Source organism: Poecile atricapillus, chromosome 3 (genome assembly GCF_030490865.1).
Source record: "Poecile atricapillus isolate bPoeAtr1 chromosome 3, bPoeAtr1.hap1, whole genome shotgun sequence".
In the NCBI taxonomy this organism is placed as follows: Eukaryota; Metazoa; Chordata; class Aves; order Passeriformes; family Paridae; genus Poecile; species Poecile atricapillus.
The window spans coordinates 20,186,652-20,210,913 of record NC_081251.1 but is presented as its reverse complement, the minus strand read 5'-3'; the positions used below and the strand labels follow the sequence as shown (position 1 = coordinate 20,210,913).

Genomic DNA, 24,262 nt, shown 5'->3' with positions numbered 1-24,262 from the left:
TACAACAATCTTCATTTGAAATTTAAGAATGGTATTAACAGTTTTCTTAATACATATGCTTTTAAGTCAAGTGAAATATTGACTTTATGGATGCTTTTTAAAAAGAAAATGACGCTCATGGATCAATCATGTGGAGATTAGGGCTTGCAGATGGGATTCAACCACTGGCCCAAATTTGTCTGATGTGCAAGAAATGTGAAGGCAGGGCAGATTTTTCCCTCAACAGTGTCTCCAAACTTACTCTGCTGTCTCAGCCTCAATTTCTGTCTCATCCTTCTGTAGCTGCTGACAAGAGGCAGAAATGTCAGGAGCAGAGAAGACACAGCCTATATCTTATGGCAAAGACCAATACTTGAAATTGTGGACCAGAGTAAGTTTTCCCACTATATTTTTTCTTACAGAAGAATTTTCTATTTTCCTATTTTTAATCGCCTTCTGACAACTTCCTTGCTACACAGCAAAGGAGCTGCTAGAAACACAAACATTTACCACTGAGAGAAAAGGGGGAAGAGGGGTGCAAGTCTCACTGTGTATAAAAAAATTTACACTTCCTTTACACAAGAGTAGAGGTCACTTCTAGCTGAGCTTCTTCAAGAAAAAAACAAATGGAAAAAGAATATTTGAAGGTTACCTAATAGGGCAAAAAAAAAAAAGTTAATGAGAAACCAAATGAAATACAACCAGAGAAGTCTCAATGTAAATCTTGCCAGACATCTCCATGAAAAGGTAAGAAGTTTCTTGAAATCTTGTCTTTTTGTAGAAGTGAAAAGCATTATTACACCATTTCTAGAACAGTTATTTCACACTCATCTAGCTTACATTAGTGTCTGGTTTATTTACTTTTTTTGCCATGGCCACCTATTTCTTATTCAGGGACTGACAGTGTTTCCACAAAAGGTGAATGACCTTCTTGGTTCAATCAGCAATATCCAGCTGGCTGACCTGCATGATGTAGCACTGAACCAGAATAGCCAAGGTAGATGCAGGACTCCAGGTCCCTCCATGACAGAGAGTAATCACTTCTTGGGGAACTGTGGCACCTAATTTTACTGCTCATGGGAAAATACATTTAAAGCAGGTGTTCCATCAGGGTGAAAATATCAATTTCCCAGAGTAAAGAAAATTTTCCCTTAACATCTAGTATAAAGTAGATGTTCTCATTCCTGCTATAAGGATGGATCTGTAAAGTGTCAGCTCACCGTTACTGCAAAAAGACCTGCATTTCTTACATTAGTGTTAGCATTTATCTCAAGTCAGTCAAGCACAGGGCATTTCACCACACTCTGGAGAGAAATCCTGTAAATCTATCACTTCCTTGAGGTAGTCAAAATTTCTGTTTGTCTTCAAGTACTATAAATGAAGCAGAAGTTCCCATACTCCCAAAGGCTTTTCTGGATAATAGACTGGAAAGCAATTTAAACTTGCTTTAGTCCTACTGCTTGAACAACACAGAAGAAAATACTATCTAAAGCAATACACAGCTTTGAAACAACATTTAAAGCATGTATTCCAGATGCTAAAGCATTAATCTGCACGTTACAATGGCTTCAGACAAGACTTCAGTCTATACTATTTAACATCTACACGGTCCTATGAACAATTTAATGTTTTCATTCTGTGAATCAGAATTATCACTTTAGTGGTGCTTTACACTTAATGTGTATTTATTATATATATATGCATATTTACACATAGATTGCACTGAAATTTTTCTGTGCTTTAGCTCTAATTTCATATTTTTTATTCCAAACCATTAAAAAATGCCAAGAAAAAAATACTATTACCCATGCTAGAGTAGCTGGTTCATACTTAGTACAACAGGTCTCTACCCACACATGTACACATACATCAGAAAGACCCCAATTTCAATCTAGCATGTCTGACCTCAATCTCTCTGTGCCTTGTATTTTGAGCTAGCTGATTATATACATCAGGTTATTTGTTTCAGTATGTCCAGTGAAGGCCTGCATGCTGCATATTTTCCTCACAGCTTGCTACAACATAAGCCATAAGCAGCTTGATTATCTGACTTATCACATTCATGATAGTAATAGTACGATCCTAGTAAAAGTGAATCAGGGATAAAAATAGTCTCAAAAATAATTTCCTGGGATTTCCTGGGTTTGGTTAGTATTAAGAAAGAGCTCATAATAGCAAGAAAATTAATACTGTAGGGGACCACCAGATGGATGTTTTATTTTTCTAGTAACTAAATATAAACATGTCACAAGTCTTGCCACGAAAAACATAAAAATAGACCAAGCTCAGCTAAAACTCTTAAAACAAAACAAAAATGCCCATACTTTAGTTTACCAAATTAGTAGACAATACCATGAAGGATCATGGCAGACACATTATATGTCTCACTTTGTAAAATTTTTCTAAAATAAATACCTATTTGTCACACCAAGCTGTCTTATTGATTTTATAGTTTATAATCTGCTAAGAGTTTCACATGAAATTATAGTATTGAAGGAACAGATTACTGCACAGCTTGATGAGGGTTCCTCCTTACTATATTTTTACTTGATCCTACAGCAAATCTCTTCCTTTCTTGGAAAAGGGGTAATTCATAAACTGAAGAATAAAAAGTGGCTTTTTTTCCAGTGTCAGATAAACAACACATATCCACAACACTTAAAGGAGTATGTACACATCTGATTTTATTGTGTTTTCATGGATGACTTAATTTTCAGTTCAAAAGCAAATGCATTTTTCCCCTCACTGTGAACCACAGTGTCTTCATCCTTAAAAACAAAAGCTTCTGGACTCCTTCTCCATTCCAGGTCTATGCAGATTTCAGGTACAAAAACCATTTTATAATCTTACTTAACTAAAAGTTAAAAGCTTTTGATTCAATTTTACAACAATTCAAGTTGGCAAAAGGAAAGTTCAGAATGATGAAACCCTTTTAAATCATCTTGATCCAGAACAGACAGAAAGAAGCAAATATTGGCAATATCCTAGAAAGGCAGACTCAACAGATATGCTTTCTAACAATAAAGGAAAAGCAAAAATTCAGGTATTACACTGAGAAAAAGTTAATCTGAGACCACAGAGATAGCTGATTTTGTTTGTTTTGAAACTCGTGAAATATTTTTACTTTCCTGCTCTGGTGCTTAGTCTTAATTAAAATAAAAATGCCCAAGCCAAAAGTCACTCATCAAGAGATTTGGGCACACTTATATTTCTCTTGTAACACAGTTGTCAGAATTTTTTTGTCAGTGGGCATTTCTAAACATGGAACTGTACAGTGAATATAAATAGTTGCATGTTAGATTTCCAGTTAAATCTGAATTGTTCCAAAATAGTACTGGTTTTATTAAACCTAGGTTGAGAAATACATATATTCAAAAACAAAGTGATTGCTTCAATACATATTTACCAAAGCAATCCTATTTTAAAGTTGTAAGCACATAGAGTGATGCTTTCTTTCAGCAGTTCTAACTGAAAATTCCATTTTTTCATTATACTGTGTTAAAAAGGCTCAGCACCACACATAAGTAGAAGTTCTAATTAATGCAGAGACTGCTAGAGTGGTGCCCATGTTCCAGCTTATATTTTCTTTTCTAAGTTTAATCAATATTGTCCTAGAGAGTAGTAGCTTTCAAAATAACTAGTCAGATGTAAACTAAACTGCAGAGCAGGTATGTGAGTAAAATAAATGAAATGGAAGGTGAAATCAGAAGCAAAAAAAAAAAAAAATTAACACTTTTTACCCCAGAAAAGGTCTATAAATTCTTAGTCCATATAATTACGTTGGCTTAGTTAACGTATTTGTAACAGGCCACAAAAAAATCCATAATGTACTAACAAAGGCAAATTCACATACAGACCCTCAATTTTCCTTGACAAAATACACTTCAGGAGGCATGAAAATTTGTCTTGCAATTCTCTTGGGAAGCAGATTTTCACAGATCTACTGAACCATCTGGCATTCATAGATTACTGGAAGAAACACTGAGATCATCTCTGAAATTATAGAGAAGTAGGCCAGGCCTGATTCCTGGAGAACTGTAACCATGAAAAGCAGCATCCCTGATGCATTTAGTTAACACAAACTGAATTTATCACCTCGTGGTACCACCTAATCAAAAAGGGTTGATATTGCCTCAGTTGTTTTAAACATAGATAAGGGACACTCAAGAAGGTTAAGATAATTAAATAAATATTAGAAAATATAAGGACTAGAGTTTAGTGCAAATTCATTAGAGCTTTTAGGAGCCCAAACCTTACTGATCTCATTGAGCTCACAGCTCAGAATTTGGTATTTGTATTATTACTTAAAATTTGAGAGGAAAGAGAAAATGACTTTTGAGAAAGAGCTCATCAATTTGTTTGGCAATCAAAAGAAAACTGAAGACAGACCAAAAAGTGATTTGATTACAGCACAGGTGTCTCAAAGAGAACAAAAAGGGAACAAAAAAAATGCTCCTCTGCGTAGCAAAGGGTTCTTTAACATAGTGAAGAAAGCCACAACAAATACTGTCTAAAAGCTGCAGACAAATTCATGTAGGAAGGCATGAATTTTTAATAATGAGGTTGACGAATCACTCAAATCATCATTGAAGGAAGAAGGGGTTTTTTTTAGCTTCTTAAAAACAGTGACAATTTTCTCATCTGCCTCCATATCCTCATCAGTAGGCTTGATATAGCACTTCTTTCAGTATGCAAGAATATAAAAATATGCCTATAGGGACAATAAAAATCTGTTAATATTTTTATTTTATTTTTGAAGTGAAAGGTTTCTGCTGAAAGAAATACAGTCAAAATTCCTATTATGTTTTTTTTTTTTTTTTAGTTTTACTGTAGTCTTGTTGGGGTGTGTTGATTTTATGTTCAATAGTTAAAAAGTTCAATGGCTGCAGGTAATTTATTGTATTCAAAAATCCAAAAAAGAAAGCAAATATTTTTCTCAAGATAAAATTTTAAAATATTTAGTTTAATAATCGTGGAAGGTAAGAAAGACAGTGTTTCTGAGAGCAATAAAAAAATCCTTATATATTCAGGCTTCACAGCCACAAGTTCCTATGGGGTTCTTAAGCAAATCATATGACCCCTTAAAAATGCAGACAGCATCATTACTTTCTCCAAATTATCATAAAACACTTACTTTGTTATCACAAATTTTGTGTTTAATGTGAGTAGTTTGTCCTAGAGTATGGTAAGAATTTAAGCTCAAGGTGAGATTTGACAATTGTGAATGAATAGTGAAAGAACAGTGCTTGGAAGGAAGAAATTACTTCCATTTTTCATCCCCACTCTGGTCTCCAGTCTGTTTCCTGACTGTTTCAGCATCTTGGCAATTTTAATTAATTCTTTTCCAAACACGTGAAACAGTCCTTTTCTGATAAGCTGAGCTGAAGAAAAAGTGAAAAAATCTCTGACTTCTGATTTGAACAAACTGCCTGTTATTGATTCAGTTCACAAACGTTTACCTCAACCCAGGTCCAACTTTTAATAGCAGATCATTACTCCTGCTGCTACCAGTTCAGCTGGGAAACCGCATCACTCTAACATTTTCAGAATTGTGTACTATTCATCAAACTGTTAGGAGAGTGGGCAGGTAAGTAACCATTTAGCTACATTTTCAGTTATTTGCTACTTCATGATAGAACCACAAGCAGAAAAAATTACAAATCATAATACTAATGAAAATCTGATATCTAGGATTAGATATACCAGTGTGACAAACTATGAACTTGATGTATCTAAAAAGAATTGGCCTAATGAACTAAACTCCTGAATCTAAAATGTCCAAGCAGTCACTAAAGAATCATGGGTTGTTTGTATTATAGATGTGGTACAGAAGTTCAAAGAATCATCCGTCCAGAAAAAGAAAAGCTAGGTTGTGGTAATAAATCCTGGAAGGGCCAGTCAGCCCTTTTAGTAGATTTTACAACAAAGAGGGGACAAGTAGAAAAATGAAGATGTAAATTCCTAATTCTAGTAAAGAAGAAGGCATGAGTCTTCAGAAAAATGTCTACTAGTTTAGCTACTTCATACTTCACTGAATTACAATAACTGTGCCAGCTGTTAGTTTCAGTTTTGTTGTGGTTGTTTTGGGGTATTATTTCCCAGAATTGAAAAAGGTCTGTGTAACTTTTAAACTGCACCTAAATAAAATGTGTGGTATTCCCAAGTTTCTGAAAACATTTAGAATACTACTGAAGCTCATTTTACAACTAAATGCATTACCTTAAGCATTATTCAGTTACATGAAAACAATCTCCTTGCATCTGAGTTCAAGTACCACATTATCAGTTTAGAAAATCATGTTTTTTCATTTGTCCTTCTTTCATTTGAAATAGGTTATATTACATTACTTATCTATATAATTCAAGTACACGGAAAATAATTAAGTGTTTCATCTGCAAGTGTAGCTCTTCTTTCATCTAATGGGAACAGTTAATATTTCAACCTTTCTACTACTTGTATAACTGTTGCAAAACCAAATGCTGGTAACACAGTGCCAAGTTGCCCCTTCCCCAACCAAAGGCAAATTCTTATTACTTGCAATCCGGACCAGCTTGTTGCTCAACATCAAAACCTACCTCCACACCAGCCATTATATCTAACACATAGCTTCCTTAAGATAAGATTCCTTCACTCATCTATTGGTTATCTATATGTATTTTTTAAACTAGAAATACACAAAAAAATTTGGATATGTCTTTTACAGATCATTGTAGAAGAACATCTGTTGCAGCAACTACTCCTGCAATAAAGATTGACATATATGTGCTATAGCCGCCAGGTAGTTCCGTTCAAATAATTTGGACTATAAGTAGGCAGAAACAGATTATTGACAGGAGGTATGGCCTTATGGCTCTTTCTATCTCATCCCTCAGCATTAACACATCCTCTGTGAAAGGATTGCGACTCTTGACTTCAATCTTGATTGCCCCCTGCGATAAGAAAAAACCTTTAGAAACATTAAGAGTATTTCTGTGGATTCAGAAAGCATTTGAACTGTTACCTGTGGAAACGTAATCTGCAACAGAGAGCCAAATATATCATGCCATCATTTAGACAAGATCCTACTGCCCCTCACATTCCCCAAAAATAAACTTATGTATTTTGAGAAATTGCTAGAAATCCCCAGTAGCAGACTGAGTCTATATTTTGATTTCAAAGAATCTTGAAAGCCATTCAGCAGATGGCTCTGGAATATTTTTACCTTGTCACTTGCACATGAATAGAAGAACACTCCCTTCAATATACCAAATGTGTGCAAGCTTTAGAAATCTGTTCTCAGTTGGTCAGGGCTTTGGTAAGACTGGGAAAGTTTAGTTTTAATGGCCAGAAGACCAGTTCTTCTCTCCTGGGTGACAGCTATTGAGTACAGACCACTAGAGTCATCTTTCTTTTCCTTGTAAAAGTCCTACAACACAGTAACAAATCTGGATTCTTGGGAAGCCTCTGATTTGCAGAAGTCACATTGACAGCTCAACTTAGGATACTCCTATGTTGGTCCCTTCAAGAGGCACACATATCAAAAACGTGTATGAAGAGAAGACATGAAAAAGAATGGAAAGACAATGACACATAATTTGTCTTAATTTTTACTGAAAAGCTCTAATTACTCTGCCTGAGACAGACTTTTCATTGTGATCTATTATCAAGTCAAATTTTAGCTCTATTTGCAGAAGTAAAAAAGAGATATTTTGTTTAATTTTATTTTCAAGTGACCATGTAATACATAAAAATGTAAATATATATATATATAAAATATGGCACAAATATTGCAGAGTAAGAGTTAAGAGCTGAAAGTGCTTTAAACATAAGAGAATCAATACAACAATAAACCAGTAATATCTTTAGTGTAACACAGTGTTATAAAATCATGAAGAAGCAATGTAAATCTGTGTTTATTCCAGCATAATCAGGTATCATCTGTGGAAGCACTTTTAAAATTAAAATGGGAATTATTATACATTGCATAAGGACCTGGACAGAAACTTGTTATATCACCTTTCTTTTTCATTTCAGTTAGGTGGTACCATAAAACAATTTTACTACTTCAAGTGCATTTTTCAAGCACACAGAATAAAACAGAAGAACCTGTGCTGCTCAGAAAAAGAAATTCATTGTTAGAATGTAAAGCCAGGGAATAAGATTAATGTTTATGAAGTATTTTCAGGAGATCATACAAGACCTAAATCTCATTTTAACACATGGACAATAAAGGAAAATATCAATGGCCAGATATTTTTACATATCTTTCAAAGTACTTTTAGAACTTCTCAGATTCTACACTGTATTAATAAAATAAGTGTAAGCTTAGTACTTACCCACAGATGCGTAATCATTGGGAAGTTCAGGATAAAGTTTGTTTGTATTCTTTTTAGCTGAAAGAGAAAATAAAGTAGCAACTGATATCACATGATAACATATATTATTTCGTATACTGCTCTTCTAATACAAGTTCAATAGTTATTAAATGATTGCAGTTAACTAAGGAGCAGTGCAGAAGAAAGAAATACAGACTTTGCCTCATACCCTTAACCAGAGAATTAAGTTAACAAGAGGAGCTGCACAGTAAAGTCTCACTTTGAATGAAAGCACTTTGTTAAGACAAACTGTTAAAGAGACAAAATTCTGCCTCTTCTCCTCTACTGTAAAACCTCTAATGATTAAAAGATAATGACAACCTAAAGAGAAGCTATGATTTCTAGAAACCAGAAATTTCTAGAACTAGGACCAGCAGTTTCTAGTAGGACTGTTCTTTTTACTAGGAAGTTTCATTGTACTATGGGGTTTCAGTGTATCCAGTAACATGAATATTTCCTTTGAATTATTACATGATTCTGCAACTATAAAAACAGTGTTTCTACCTGTCAGAGAGAAAAGGTTTGTTAATATAAAACAAATGCTTTAGTCTTTATCACTCATGGCACTATATCAACATGCTTTCAGTATTTGTCCGAGGAACAATATTTAAAAAATGTTTTTGTAGAGGCAGCTGCTATAATACCTGCATAGTATTAATTAGCTTTAATGCCCTAATTTTATGAAGATAATTAATTAGTCATTATGAAAATTTTTCACCTGGTGGTGTAGGTTTAACAGTGGGTTTAGGTGGCTCTGGTCTGGATGATGGTCTAGCAGGTCGGTCATTTACCTAAAGTACACAATTTTTTTAAAAACATAGCATCACATCTGGACATAGATTGTGACTTCAGAGCCTAGAAGCATATCCAGTTACACTGAAAAAAAATTAAAATTACTCTTTCTCCACTAAACCTGTAGGAACTCAAGAAGCATACTAAATACTAGTGACATACACATGACACTGAAGTAAATCACCATGGGTTTAACAAAGCTGAAAGTAAATATTTGTCTATCAATAATATCAATATCTGTAAGAAAATTTCTTCTACAGTCCCAGTATTACACTATAAATGTGATTGCCTGAATGGAAAATAGAAAAGGTAGGAAAGCTATGAGTATCCAATTTGCAATTAACTTGACTAAAAATACTTGATCAAACATTCCTAATCACCACCTCAGATTTGATAATGCACAATTACAAAACAAAGATATACTTTGTTATTCTGGAAATTGAAAAGCAAACCCAGCAACATTCTTGCCCCCAAGAGCCTAGCAGGGAAATACTTGAACAAATGTTCCACATGCAGTAACTGACATGTGTTATGCCTTCGGTCATCCAATAGAGAAGTTAAAAATGACACATAAACATCATCATTAACACTGACTAGGAACAGCTCAGGAACAGGGCAAGCCTATATGAAAAAGAAGTGCACAAACCCTTCTTTGTTCCCTTACAGATTTTCCTGCATTGTTTTTTTGTTCTTCATTTTCATACACTTCAGTGAAGGATGCTAGGGTTTCATAAAGATCATCTGCTTGAGCAGGGACAGGCACATCACCAAGCAGGATGGCACTAGCACGAATGTCTTGCCCGTAAAACCTGATAAAAAAAAAGAAAAAAAAAAGATTTCAGGTATTTGATTATTACATTTCAACTTCTAGATAAATACACTTTGTGCAAATGCTCCCTATATCCACTCCTAGCCCTGCATTTTTCCTACTGGTCATATACTGAGAAATGACAGAACTATTTCAAAGCTATAGATTTCGAAAACTGACCACAGCGCCCATTTTCCTGAACCACTTGGAAGGAGGAGGTAGAGAAGCTGTGATTGAAATGGAGCCCAGTAAGTTGGAAAGTGTGTGGGGGAAAGGTGTTGCTTTCAAGATTTATTATTATTTCTCATTATCCTATTCTCTTATTAACTGAAAATAAAATAATTTCCCCTTGATGAGGTTGGAGTTTTTTTGACTGAAATACCAATTGGTAAGTGCCTTTATCTCAACTTATGAGTTTGTCATCACACTTTTTCTCCTCTCTTTTTCTCCTCTGTTGAGGAATGGGAGTGACAAAGCAACTGGTCTGGCATGTGGTGCCTAGTTTAGATCAACCTGCCAAAGATAAATAATCCCTAAACATTCAGCATCATCTCAATACCCATTGCAAGATGTCTAAAAAGAAACCCTTGTCCCTCAAAAAATTCTTAACATAGTATGTTTTCAAAAAAAACTTTTTCCAAAGTGAATGTGTCCTAGTTAATTCTGTCACCATGCTTTCACTGAACCTTTCAGATATTAAGAGAGCTTACTTGCGATTTGTTTCCTTCCTTTCAATTAAACAGGTTCCTTCCAGAGATACGCCTGCAAACAGTCCTCGAGATTTGCAATATGTATAGACAGCAGCAGAGCTTCTCAGGGCAACATCCCCTTCCAAATTTCTAGAAGGAAAAGGTTTTGGTTGATATTCTTCAATACAGTTTTGTAGTATGAATAGCAATTGTCTTTTTCTTTTTTTAATCCTTCTTTATTTTTTTGTCCTTTTTTTCAAACAGAATCACAGAACAACACTGCCTCATATGAATGCTCCCCATTAGGTCTCTGAGAGACTGGACTCTTCATGGTTTTGACTCAAAACAATCAAGGAGGCTCCCAGATGATTTGCTGAGGCCAGGTTTGCATCCTTTGAGGGGAGGTGAGCTTGGTGTGCAAGATTCACGTAAGACAGAGGGGGAGGCTGCAAGCCAGGCTTTCGGGCTGATGAGGCAAATCCCGCAAGGGGGGATGGTACCTTTTATAAAGGTAATTGTTCTCCCTTAGACAACTCCCAATCCCTTCCCCAGGGAAGGTGTGATGAGGCATAACTGACTCAATGCACTGACAAGAGAGGCAGCTGTCATGTCTGAGAAGTGATCATAAACTATCAAAGACCCCCAAAGCAGCCTCAGGCTGATTCCCATGGCCTTGCACCAAAGGGCTGAATGTGATGCAAAGGGATGCAACAGATCAGAGCCTGTGGCAAGAGACAGTGTCAAACTTCCCAATCAGGGGAGGTACCTGGGTGCTCCCAATTAGCCTGAATAGAATATACATCCATATACATATAATCTAAGCTTCGTGGAACCCTCACCACCAAGAAAATCAGGAGAATCAACAGAACACTGACAGGTTCTCCGCAGTCTGTCCTTCTGTCACTTTCTCTCTCCCTCTTCCTCTTTTGCTATTTCTTTCTCTCTCTCTCCCCCACTCACATTTACTGTTAAATAAAATCCATACTATTGACTTCAGCATATAGTCTCACTTGCATCTTATTTGGGCAGAGGCATCTCTGTAATAATTTTAATAACTGGATCTTAACAGCCTCCTTTGAAAACTGTTAAGCCACACTTTAATCACATTTTAAAATGATCTGATTATGTTTGGACTGATGACAGAAATTCTATTCAATATTTCCAAATCCTCCTAGACTTTATGGTCAGCACAAAACACTTAGAGTAAGGCCTTACTGGACCTCAACAGATTTGCAAGATTATAGTATTTGTCCTTCACAGGATCATATAATATTTTAGGTTAAAAGACAGTCATCTCAAAATGGATATAACATCAAATTAAAAGCAGGTTGCTCTGGACATTGTCCAGCCAGTTTTTGAAGAATTCTAGGTTTATAATTCCATAGACACTCTGAGTAACCTGTATCAGCACTTAATTTTAATCATGTCAATTTTTTTTCTCATATCCAATCAGAACCTTCCTTGTCTTGATATATGACTACTACTTCTCATTGTTTTGCCATGCACCTCTAAAGAACTGGGGTCTGTCTTGGTGATGCCCTGTTGGGAATGCAGACTCAGAAGGTCTTCTCTCTTTCAGGTTCAATAAGCTGAGCTCCCCCAGCCTCGTTGTTCACATGCTGCATTTCCCTGGCCATTTAGGTAGTGGTTCACTGCACATACTCAGCTTTATAAACAACTTTCTGCAGGGTTAAAACTCAACACAATATTCTAGTCATGGTCTATGAAACGTCAAGTAAAGGTGAACAATTACTTCCCATATCTACTGGCTACAGACCCATTGGTGCAACCCCTGACACTGTTCACTGCCTTTTCTGTCAGGAATTAGCTGCTGGCTTAGCCCCACTGCCCATCAGGATACCAGCACCTTCTCTATAGGGAAGCTGCTCAGTCTGGTAGGGGGTTCACCCAACTAGGAATGCAGAACTTTACACTCGTCCTTGTTTAATTTCATGAGGTTTTGTGCTGGATCTTTACACTCTCTAAGTCCATTTTTCTCTAATGGTGCCTGAAGTGCATTGGCTGCACCCTCTGGTTTGGAGTCATCCACAAATTGAAGAGGATATTTTGCAAATGCTCCTCTAGGTCATTGATAAAAACACCAAGCAGGAGAGGTCCTAGAAGAGTCTCCTGAGGAATTCGAAAGAAATCTGGCTTCAGACTTCAATATGAACCATTTACCCCTGCTCTTCTAACCTGATGATCGGGTTCTTCGCCGGTTTGCTCATCTCCCCATTCTGACAATTATGTCCCAGCTTGAACACAGATGTTGCAGGACAGTGTACTAAATGCCTCTGTAGGGCACATGACATTCACTGCCCTTCCCTGATCCACAGATCTCTCCCTCTTCTGTGCAATAAGTATCATCCTTTTATTTTGTTAGAAAAGATTAAAAAACAGCGGTTAAAAACTTCATCATCATAAAAAAAACAGCCATAAGGAGGCATATGTTCCATAAGCATAGTCTGAGGCAGCTGCACTTGGTAAGCCTGGAGAACAGAAGACTTGGCTCAAACCTAGCAGCAGGTTTCAAGTATCTATGGAGAGGTAATCAAGAGTATGAAGCCAGGCTCTTTATAGCAGCATACAGAGGAAAAATAAAATGCTGTTGACATAAATAGAAGGAAGAAATACTTTGACTGGATGTCAGGCAGTAGAGCTAAACAGTAGAGCAGGTTGCCCAGAGAACCAAGCAGTCTCCCTTACTGGGGATTTTCAAGATCCAACTGGAAAAAAGGACTGAGTGACCTGATCTGAAGTCGTAATAGAATTTGCTTGGAGCAGGAGGTTGGAGTAGCAGTCTTGCAAGGCTCATTTTCAAGAAAAATTATTTCACCTCATTCTTCAAAGTAAACAGGCTTAACCACTTAAAGGTTTAAAATAAATTATCTGGTGTAGTTTTTATTTAAATTTATATAAATTTATTTAATGTTGGGAAAATCTGTGGTAACAGAAAGCACACACCCATATGTTACTAAAAATCATATCTATCAGGCACAGAAGCACCTGCGGTCTTCATTGAGCCTAGCCAAGCAGTCTCCTGCAAAAAGAGAGCAAATCTCAGAACGCTTTCCTTCTACCAATAAATTACTTAATCAGGAAAGAAGAAAAAAAGAACAAAAAAGGTGATTAGCAAGAACAAAATGGTCCAGTCAGCATATAGGTTGCCCAGGTTGTTCTATAACATATAAAAAAAATTCCACATCAATGTGGCTTTTAAAAATTATCTTCCATATATGCTTTATTAGGAAAACATATTACCCACCTCCCCAGAGGTCCAATTGCCACAGTCAGATTTCCTCCAAGTGTAAGATTCCCTCCTTTGGCAAAAGCTTCTACTGCTCTTTCATGATTCAGTATTATCACTAAGTCTGAGACCTATAAAATATCAGATAAAAGTGCTACACTTATTAAGAAGAAAGAACAGCATAGGAGATGATCTTCCTTTCTTGTAAAGGATTATTTTGAAACAGCTTTCATTACAAAGTTGATTCTTTTTCTGCAAGGTATTTTGAATGAAAAATCCTTTCAACTACTTTTTTAATCAAATTTGATTGATTTTTTTCAAAGTGCTGATATGGTCAGTATGTAATAAACAGGAAATATAAGAGAGACTCTATGTTAATTCAAAATTCCTAATTGACAATTTCTTATTTTCTATGGCTTATACAAACAATTATGAAGGCACATTTTCAGATGTGAATCATTTAGATCCTTTAATAATTAAACCAATAAGGGCAAGACATAACTTACTAAACAAAAATTCCTGTCCAAAGAATTAAAAGCAAAAAGGATACAGGTGCTATTGATAAAATTTTATTTTCATTACAGGAGTTTTATATATCTGTGTGCATGTATATGAATTATTAACTTTTTAAGACTTGGATATGAGATTTAGTTAGTTGCTTCAAGAACCTATTAAATCTGGTATTTGAAGAGGTAGCAATATACCCAAGGACTACTGCACCTGATCTTTCATCTGATGGACTTGACTGAAAGCCAGGTTCAGAAAATAACTTTCAACTTACCCCAAATTCCAAACAGTGACAGCAGGGAATACAAGAGGAAATACCAGATTATTTGCAAAACAAGGCTGGCCTAGAAGTATTACACAGAGCACAAGAGAAGTCTTTGTTATTAGCCCCCTGGAAACCTCCACCCCATCCCAAAAAAGACAGCTACAGGAGCAGTTTGTGAATCATCCAGGGATGGACGAAGAACGTCTTTCAGGATACTGCTTCCTCCTCTTACCCAGTAAAAGGATGAATTCATTGTTAAAGATAAGCAAATCCATAGCGAGAAAACCTTCAAGGAAAGCATTTATATGAATTTTAAAACTGGTCTTTAATTTGAGATACCAAGTCACTGTGACTTCTGAAGCCTGTAATCTCCTTCTTGTTACTTAAAAGCATTGATAAGTACCACTACAACTATGTCAACTATCATCTCTCCTACAGGAATAAATTTCACCTAGTTTCTAAAACACCTAAGCTTATATAGGACTAGAAGAATGGTGAAATGGGACTCTGGGCTCCTAAGACACTCAGGTATTTCTGAATAACATATATTTTCTAGAAGAAATAAAAAAGATTGTATTATAATAATGTCAGTAAGGAAACAGCATTTTGTAAGCTGACTAAAATTTCAAATGAAGGGCACAGTATTACTCAGGAAAAAAACACTCTCACAAACAGCTTCTATATCGAAATTATTTGATTCAATATCAATAGGAAATGTCTACATTATCTAAAATATCAGGTGGGGATGATTAAAAGAAAATTTTCATAAATTAATCAAGACACATAAAGAGGCTTAAAATAAAGAAAAAAACAAACAAATCCCACAACAAAACAAACTCTGGGGCTCAAACTTTGTAATACATTCAGATCCTGTAGTCATGAAAACCAATGAAAATCTGTTATAAAAATTAATGATTTTGTATTCACATCATCCTTTAAAAAGTGCATGCAATAATGCCTGAGATCATACAGTGAACAATGAGTAGAGAATAAAATATTGATCTGTTGCTCAATATGTGAATGCTGGCTGACTGGCCAGGATAGGGACAGCTGGCTAGCTGTAGATGTACTGTGGGTTGGCACAGATCACCCAGATCAGCTGTACATGGGTTCTTTTGAAGAGCAGAACGCCCACTGCAAGAGATCTTGTTGGCAGCATAATGTTACTCTGATTTTCTTTGGGAATCAGCAGAACAGAAGCTAAACAAAGAGAAGGATGAATCTGGAGGCTAGGGAGAGGAAGCAGAGGAAAGATGAAAACATGCAAGTGTGAAGGAGCTGTGAGGAAGAAGAAATGGGAAGCAGAGGTAGAGTGCTGTTAGGGCTCAGCTCACAAGGGTTTCCCTAAATGTTGGGAGTCCTTTACTCAAGCATTTCTGCTGGCTGGAACTGGCTCCTTTTCTACAGTATTCCTTCAGAAGCGGCATCACCAGTTCTGGTGCTTTCAAACTGAAAGGTCGTGTCAGGAACCACAAGTGTGAGTGGGAAATGTGTTAAGTACAGTAACATTAAGCGGAGTCCATTTTACTCCAACTTAAGTTCTTTACACTGTTTCTTGCCAGATGGAGTCCCTGTGCCCTTTAGTAAAGCATTTGACACAGTATTTAGGATGCCTTTTCAATTAACGTCAATTGTCTTATATGGGAACACTGACAGGAGGCTCTTTATAAGCGAAAAATTCAGTTAGCAGAGAGAAATCAAGGAAATTAGTGTTACATCACTTCTTTTTATCTAAATGTCTTCTAACAACTTGACTGATGGGAACAAAATCCCTCTTTTTTTTGTCTTGCATAAATGGATTTCATAATAATATTTTTGTACATAAAAGCAGATTCTACTATCTCACTAACATTTAGATCTTTGTCAATGTATTCTAATTTCTTGCAAAAAAAGTTACCAACAAGTATATCAAATGCAAAACCATACCTCAATTCCAATTTCAAATCCACCACCAAGACCAGCAATTCCTATTGCAGAGGGAGCAGACCAGGCTGTCATGTAACACAAGATAAATTTACATATATTACAAGCAATACTCATTTTATTATTAAAGATTAAAAAAATGCTAACAAATTCTTTATTTAAAAGTATGTTCAAAACTGCTACAATAGAATCATAACTGTAATGCTTCATCCTACAGAAAAGGATTTAAGAAATATAAATCCTCATGATCTAAACAATTCCTTGTTACAAATTATTTATCATATACTTCATAATCAGATATAATCAATTTTTCTAATGAATTTTATACTATGTACTTTTATATTTCATCCTTTTCCACAAAGATACTGAAAATATTTACATTTGGACAAACAAAGGTATAAAGATTTGAAAACAGCTTTCACACCAAACACAGTCACTTCTTTGCCTGACTCATCGCACATCTCCCATTTTATGCTGTGAAAGAATAATGAAAAAATGTATTTTTATCTCTTTTAATTCTCTCATGAAGTACAAAAGGAAAATATCCACTTACTTCCATTAGGAAGACGAGCTAATACAATTCCACTTCCACCTCGAGCAGTGACCAAAAATCCAGCTTTGATAACAGACAAAACTGCAAGACCTTTGGCTTTAGCTATTACATGAGCTGAAACAGCAAAATCATTTATTGAAGACCTCATAAGAGAAGTTCTAAGAGAAGGGGAAAACAAAACTCAACATTTAACAAGTATGAACACAAGAGTCAAATAATCAAAGCAAAGCCTTAAAGAAAACTGCAAAAAAAGTTAAACTGATCATGACACCTCCACCACAGAGAACCTCAAACCTAGCTGCAGGTGACATTAACCTGTGACAATCTATGCACTGCCACAACTGCTTCACCTGTTCTGATTAGCTTGTATAGAATTAGTTTGTTTAGTGCCACACACTTTGTGTGAGTACCCTTGGCAAGATAAACGAAAAACAGACAGTAAATAGCTGACAACTATGTCTCCACTTGGAAAACACTAGGAGAAACGCAGAGTAACAACTGTAAAAATAAAGAGAACAGCGGCAAATAAGAGTGCTGAACCAGTATCAAAAGGAAAATCACCCTGATTTCTTTGCTTCAACTTATTTTCATCTAGCTAATTCTAATCAACACAGATATTCAAGAGCTAGAGCTATTATTCCAGGTTCTCTCCTAAGAAATACATTTACAGGGTTGAACATCAGACAGTCCATCCATCCTGGGGGAAGCCTTACAGTGCAGGTACCTTGTAGCAGTAAACATTCAAAAGATCTCCCAGTAAGTAACATCTGCCAAGAATACAGCAAACTGAAACCCTTTATTTAATATTTTCAAAGTTTTTGAAATATTTTCAAAGAAGTTATGGCACCCAAAATTTTCATTCATCTCTAAGTTGTGGTCAGTGAAAACAGAGGGAATTGGTAAAGACAGCATAACTGCAACACAGGGAGCACTGAAGGTTTTAGCTGAATCAAAGCATTTTCTTTACTCACGTGGTATGATTTTATCTGGTCCATTTCTGGAAGTTATTTCTGTAAATTCTCGTAGTATTTTAGCTGCCTTTTTAGCTTCTGACTTCAGGTTGGAAGGTATAGGGTTGTTCACTGTAAAACATGTACGGGAAAAGTGGTTCTTTACAAAGTAAATCAAACTAGCTCAGAACACATGAATATAAGAATTTATCTTCTGCATCAGATCCACATTTTGTTTCTTATAGTTTTAACTGAAGATACCAATTAATAAAACACACAACCCTGATTCCTGTATGTTATCTCTTTCTCTTGCATGAGTTCAGAATCCACACTGGTAACAGCAGGGGTGTTTCACATCCTTAGTTGTTCCTGCCACTATTTATTTATAGATTTGCCTTTTTAAATCTGCTGATATTCTGCCATTGGAATTCCTGCAGCAGCAGTTTACCTGCTACTTAAAGAAATATGTGCTCTATTTTAAATTAATCTACTACTTACAGTGAATGCCTGCTAGCTCAAGTCTCACAAGTTCTACTGAAAACCTAATGCATTCAACTTATCTACTACCTTCATGCTTTTACAAATAGTCAAAGTCCCCAGTCCTCTCCATTCTTTCAGGAGTCTCAGCCTTCTTAGTCTCTCCTCAGGGTAGCTGCTCCATCATTGACCACTCTAATTGCTCTTCTCTACACCACCATCAACTCTGCTGTCCTTCAAACAGCAGAGCAACTGGCAACTGCTGACTCATGAACATTAAAAATTTCACATCTGTTCAGGATTCTTCTCTTACAGAGCTAAACATGTGGCATGTTCTGAAAGCGAACAAAATTCTGTTTCAGACCAAGAAATTTCCTTTACAGATCTACTTCCTGTTGAAGGTTTTATCAGGATTTTCTTTCCAATGTGATCTAACATAAGACACCCATGTATTTCAACTGAGGAAAAATCACAGATTAGAGATAAGTTATGTTTACTTTATAAAGCTCCAGAGCAGCAGACATACAAAATCTTGACATCTACCCTCCAAACCAATGAGATCATAAAGTCTACAGAAGTGTGTTTATTCCATTTTGATCCACCAGATCTGCTGTCACTAGTTAACAACTAGACAGAATCAAGTATTATAAATTATTAGTATTTTCCAACATTATAAATACCATTTTATGTAAGAATAGTAATGTTTCACTTGTAGATTTGCAAAAAAGAAGCCCTAGTGAAGTTAAAGAGACAGGAGTTAGTCTTGATTGTTCCATCTACAAAAATCCCATATCACATCTATGAAAAAAACTAGTGACAGCATTTCCATAAAATTCTACTGTTCCTAAACTCACAAACGTATAAAAAAGACTGTGCATAGAGAAAACACATTCAATCAAAAGTGGACTATTTTTAAAATTTATATTCTCTGAATATTCATTCATCTCTTCACTCTGGGCAACATTCCCACCCAAAACCAAGGTGAGGACTAAATGCATTTTGAGGTTACATAAATGAAGCTTAGAGAGCAATTCAGATCAGACCAAGTGAAGTGCATAGCAGCAAGTCAGCCAGGTTTTTGCCCAGGCTCTGTTGACTAGAAAATGATAGACCTCCATTTTTCGAAGAGATGAATACTCCTGTAGTATGTCCACCAGGCAAGAAGGAAGATTCCAAGAAGAGATTTTGACAGCTGAATGTCTGGATTAGTGCTTTCTGAGACAGCCTACAGCAATATTTGGCTTTGGTGAAGATGTAGCAGGTACAACCTTGGAGAGTCTGAAGTGACATCATTCATCAGAAGGCTGTCCAGAAATATCTGTCTCTCTGGGAACAAAAGGAAATGTATAGAATGCAACATACTCTAAACCCCACTGCAGTTATCAGAGTAGAAATTTTAATTCTATCTCCTAATAATCCCTTCTCTTTTCAGAAAATTAAAATAATAGTCAAGACCCTGAGCGTGAAAGGATAGGAGAAGGTGAAGCTCTAAGATCTCAGGATATTTTGAAAAGTTCTTGGCATGTGAATTTTCTCTGACTGTTACAGTACTAAAATTGTCAAACTGCTTGCAGGAGTTTTGAACATGCACTTCTGTGGCTGGAAGGCTTCCCCAGGCTAGAACCTGGCTACATGGCAAAAGGAGAGTACAGTGTAACTCAAGTAAAACATGAACTCACGATTGCTTTCGGTAGATTAACAACCTGGGGTGGAGCAAATGTTTCCATTACTTCTGTTGTTTGTACTTCACACTGTATTTTCAAGGTCACAGGGCAAACATGACCAGCATGTTGTAAGAGAAAAACAAGATTTCTGCTTTTGTACAGAGATAAATTGAGGCAGTCTCAAAAAGCATACTGCAACAACAGTCTTCTCAAGAAGGTGCAAAAAATAAAGCCAGCATATTATAATTTGTAAAAAATAATTAACATTGTAATACACAGTGCATGTTCATTTCCAAAATCAGGTGAACAATTCTAGGAAAGTTTATATTATATATAAACTTACATAGAATCACATAATTATATATTATCTAATTATGCTATATATATGTTAGATATATTATATATATATATGTTATATAACTATATATTATAAAATTATATGTACATGTTTATTCAATGTAAGTATGTAAGTTTTCACTTAAGATACAAGTCTAGAGGTCTGGGAAGGGTCACCTGCCCAGTCTGTCCAAAATACACGTTTCATGGTACTTCATTTTTCTCATGCTTCAGTAAGGTTAAACTGTGATAAAATGGATAGTTATGTGCCTGACCATGCAGGACTTCTAGCAAAGTGATCAAGAAAATGATCACATGATCAATTAAAATAAGATCTATACACTGGAGATAAAAAAACATTGGGGAGATGAAAACACTGGGGAGTCACAAAACATTACTGAGCAAAAACAAGCATTATCCAGCTTCTAGATTAGAGAAATAAAATCAACTTCTGTTCTCTTCTCATACTCTTCTTCCTTGTTTACCCAATGCATTCCCTCCTCCCCTTTGCTTCTCTCTGGCTAATCTCAGAATTTAGAGAAACATCTCCAATTATTCTTCCTACTACTAAAAAAAAGTAAAAAAAAAAAAAAAATAAGAATATCGTGTTTCATACAGATTAGACATACAGATTAGAACTCCCTTAACTAAATCCATGGAGAAAATGAGGTGTTTTCAGACCTGAAAGTCTGCAAATAGCATGAATAGAGTGGGGAAAAAATATAAAATCATATTATAGTTTTTGTAAGCATTTGCAGATTTCAGTTTCAGAATTGCTTCAGAAAGATTTGATGGTTACCACAAAAAACTCTGTGCATGCCACTGTGCATGTAGGAGCTACTAATTATTTGAAAACAATTCAAAACTGAACTTCAGGAGCAGGAAAAGTAATACTGTTACTACCTCACTGTTCCTTCACCTCTCAATACATATCTGGTTGCTCAGAGCAACCTGCTCTAGTCAAAGGTGTCCCTGCCTGTTGCAGGAGAAGTTGGATTAGATGTCCTCTTTACTTCTAGCCCAAACCATTCTATGACTTTCCTGCACAATGATTCAAAAACCTGCATTCTAAAATACAAACTTTGCACAGAAAAAAAGCATTCGTTAATCAAATAAAAAATTAGGTATGTCCACTCTAACCTTTCTAAAAGGTATTTTTTGTTTGTTTGTTTTTTTGTTTTTGGTGCCACATAGTGTGGTGTACCTTTATCACCAGGGAATGGACAAATTGAAGAGACATTCATCTAGCTGTACACTACAACAGCAAGCACAGGAAAGCTTAACTTCCTATCCTCAACATCCCCAACATCAGAAACTTCTCTTTCTCCCTGTATCACTTGTTTCATGCATTATTATTTCTTCTGCAATCCTTAGGTAGTTACAGGAATTCACTCCTCCATTATCCCTTGTTTTTTCCCTTTCTGCCACAGACTAAAGTAATGAAGGATTATTTTTCTGGACTAAGACGCAGCAGGTGGATTTGACAACAGCATTTTGCCAGTTACGTTGCATGTGGCTAGACTTGTGCACTTTCAGAAGCTAAGAAATGGGTGATATTTCTAAAGCACAATAGAAATACAGAGAGGGGAAAAGGGAAGAAAAAGAGGTTGAACATGCCGAAGCTGAAGAGATCAAAGCTACACCTTGCAGAGAAGGGCTGCAAGTAAGATTTTCATTTAGACAGTAGAAGGTATGAAAATTAAATTAATTGGCAAGCAAACATGGCACAGAGATTTTAACAGTGAGCCAGATGAATAAACCACCTGATTAAACAATTTCATGCTGCAAACCAACAGTTACTCGAAGTAGTAACCATATGATTCTTTCCCCAGTAGCTCACTTTGAGTTCCTTTATTTCCATAACGTTGTGTAGATACTAAAGAACTGGCGGGATGCCTACAGGAGCCTTGAGGAACCGATGACTTGGTTAAAAAAAAAAAAAAATCACAAACAAATCCACACTCTGACTTCAATTATGTATAATTTGATGACTGATAAGGCCTGGCTGGACTCCCATTTTGGAAGCGGAAGAAGAAATAGAGCATTTTTATCACCACAGAAAGGGGGAAGCTTGACTCTCCCTCTTGGGCTGTGCCACATTCAGGATTTTGTTGGCAGAGTTCAGGATTACATAAGGACAGAGTCAACAACCAACACTAAAAAGACAATGTTTAATGGTTCTATATATTGTGTATATATGGTATGGCTGAGTCCTGACTCTCACCATATAATTTTAGATCAATCAATTTCATAAAATTTTGTCCAAAGGCAAAGTAAATTTTTTTTTTTTAGTAAAAAAAACCCTAATAAATCAAAAATAGCACAAATATGTCAGACAATTCAAAACTATTCACCTTAAAAAAAAGGTAATGGAGGTTTGCACTATGAAATGGTGGCATTTGTCCAAAAATATGATAGGAATAAAATAAGTGTTATAGTAAAGGCAGAGGAGTAAATTTTGCTTCTATTTATTTTATTCACTCTACAAACAGACTTGTAAGTGGGATTTCTGTGACCTCAAAAATTATTTCAACTTCTGTTCATCTGTCAAATTATTCTCTTCTCCCTCAAGCTTGCCTTAGCATTTGGACTATAAAATTAGTTCCTTAGAAACTCATTTAATATCGCAAGTCTATTGAAAAAAATCATATAGACATATCTGCTTTTTAACAAAAATACTGTATGAAATATTTAGACATAAGCAGAATTTCCATGTTCAGTTTACCCCATCACTAACATACGTAATAACCCTGTAGCACTGTCTTCACTATTAGCTTATAAGTATGCATATCTAATTTTCTGTTTTGTATTCAAGCACTGCTCAGGAAAGAGGTAACCAGGAGCAATAAGACAATAATATCTATCAGGAGGATACACTGACTGATGGATTTGGAATGCCGTGACCAGTGAATGCTCAGCTGGGAGCAAGCTTCATTTGCACTCCTGCTCGTTGTTGAAAGGAGAAGATATTGAGCATATGTGAGTCAGCAACACAAACCCCATGGGGGAATATCACACCAAAATTGATTAACTGCTTAATTTGTAAGCTGATGAGGCAAGTGCGTCAGCCTCTAATTTACATTCTGACTAACAGTAATAATTTGCTGGCTGAACATTTGGTGAAATTATCTGAGCAAGGTGCATTAAAGAATAAATAAAGCCTTTTTACTTAAAAACTATAACTAATTCTGATACAATCAAAATTATGCTGAATATGAACAGATAAAGTAAAGCCTAGTGGCATTACAATAACCCAAACATCAAAAGTACAGTTTCAAAGAATGGATCACAAAGGGGAGACAAAGACTCGCATGCAGATTTCACACATATGTTGCCCATGTATGCTTGAGCTTTGAAGTATTTGGTAAAAAGTGGTTTAGTGGGGTTTTTTTGGCTACAAAAAGAAGAAAAAACAATGACAATACCTCTATGACAGGTAAACCAGGACAGACCCACATACAATAATTCAGTCTTTGCTTTCATTTCACTAAAAAGTTCAGAAACAGCACAAGAATACATTAAGGCATAGCTGATTTGCAAATACCCATGATTACATCAGGAACATCAATGCTAAAAGGCTTATATGAACAAAGAAAATTCAAAATTAGGAACATTCATAAACATGAAAACTCGCATAGGTAAGAAAAGTTAATGAAAAACACTCTAATGGGAAGGAGAAACCAGAAAAACAAGACTGTGCAGCACTGGAAAAGGACCT

General features: G+C 35.8%; 1 protein-coding gene across 4 annotated transcripts in view; it reads right to left on the bottom strand.

The window, feature by feature from the left end:
• Nucleotides 1–24,262, bottom strand: part of SH3YL1 (SH3 and SYLF domain containing 1) — a 46,794-nt gene that overhangs the window by 15,155 nt on the left and 7,377 nt on the right. For 2 of the 4 annotated variants that reach the window (XM_058834419.1, XM_058834416.1), the window contains exons 2-9: nt 18,089–18,199; nt 17,118–17,231; nt 16,568–16,632; nt 13,888–14,000; nt 10,644–10,772; nt 9,772–9,934; nt 9,052–9,124; nt 8,295–8,351 (exon numbers count right to left, since the gene is read on the bottom strand). In XM_058834419.1, the coding sequence (XP_058690402.1) occupies nt 8,295–8,351; nt 9,052–9,124; nt 9,772–9,934; nt 10,644–10,772; nt 13,888–14,000; nt 16,568–16,632; nt 17,118–17,231; nt 18,089–18,199 (825 nt within the window). Of the gene's footprint in view, nt 1–8,294; nt 8,352–9,051; nt 9,125–9,771; nt 9,935–10,643; nt 10,773–13,887; nt 14,001–16,567; nt 16,633–17,117; nt 17,232–18,088; nt 18,200–18,348; nt 18,402–24,262 lie in introns of those variants that run through there. The other 2 variants (XM_058834418.1, XM_058834417.1) reach the window with 2 other exon arrangements.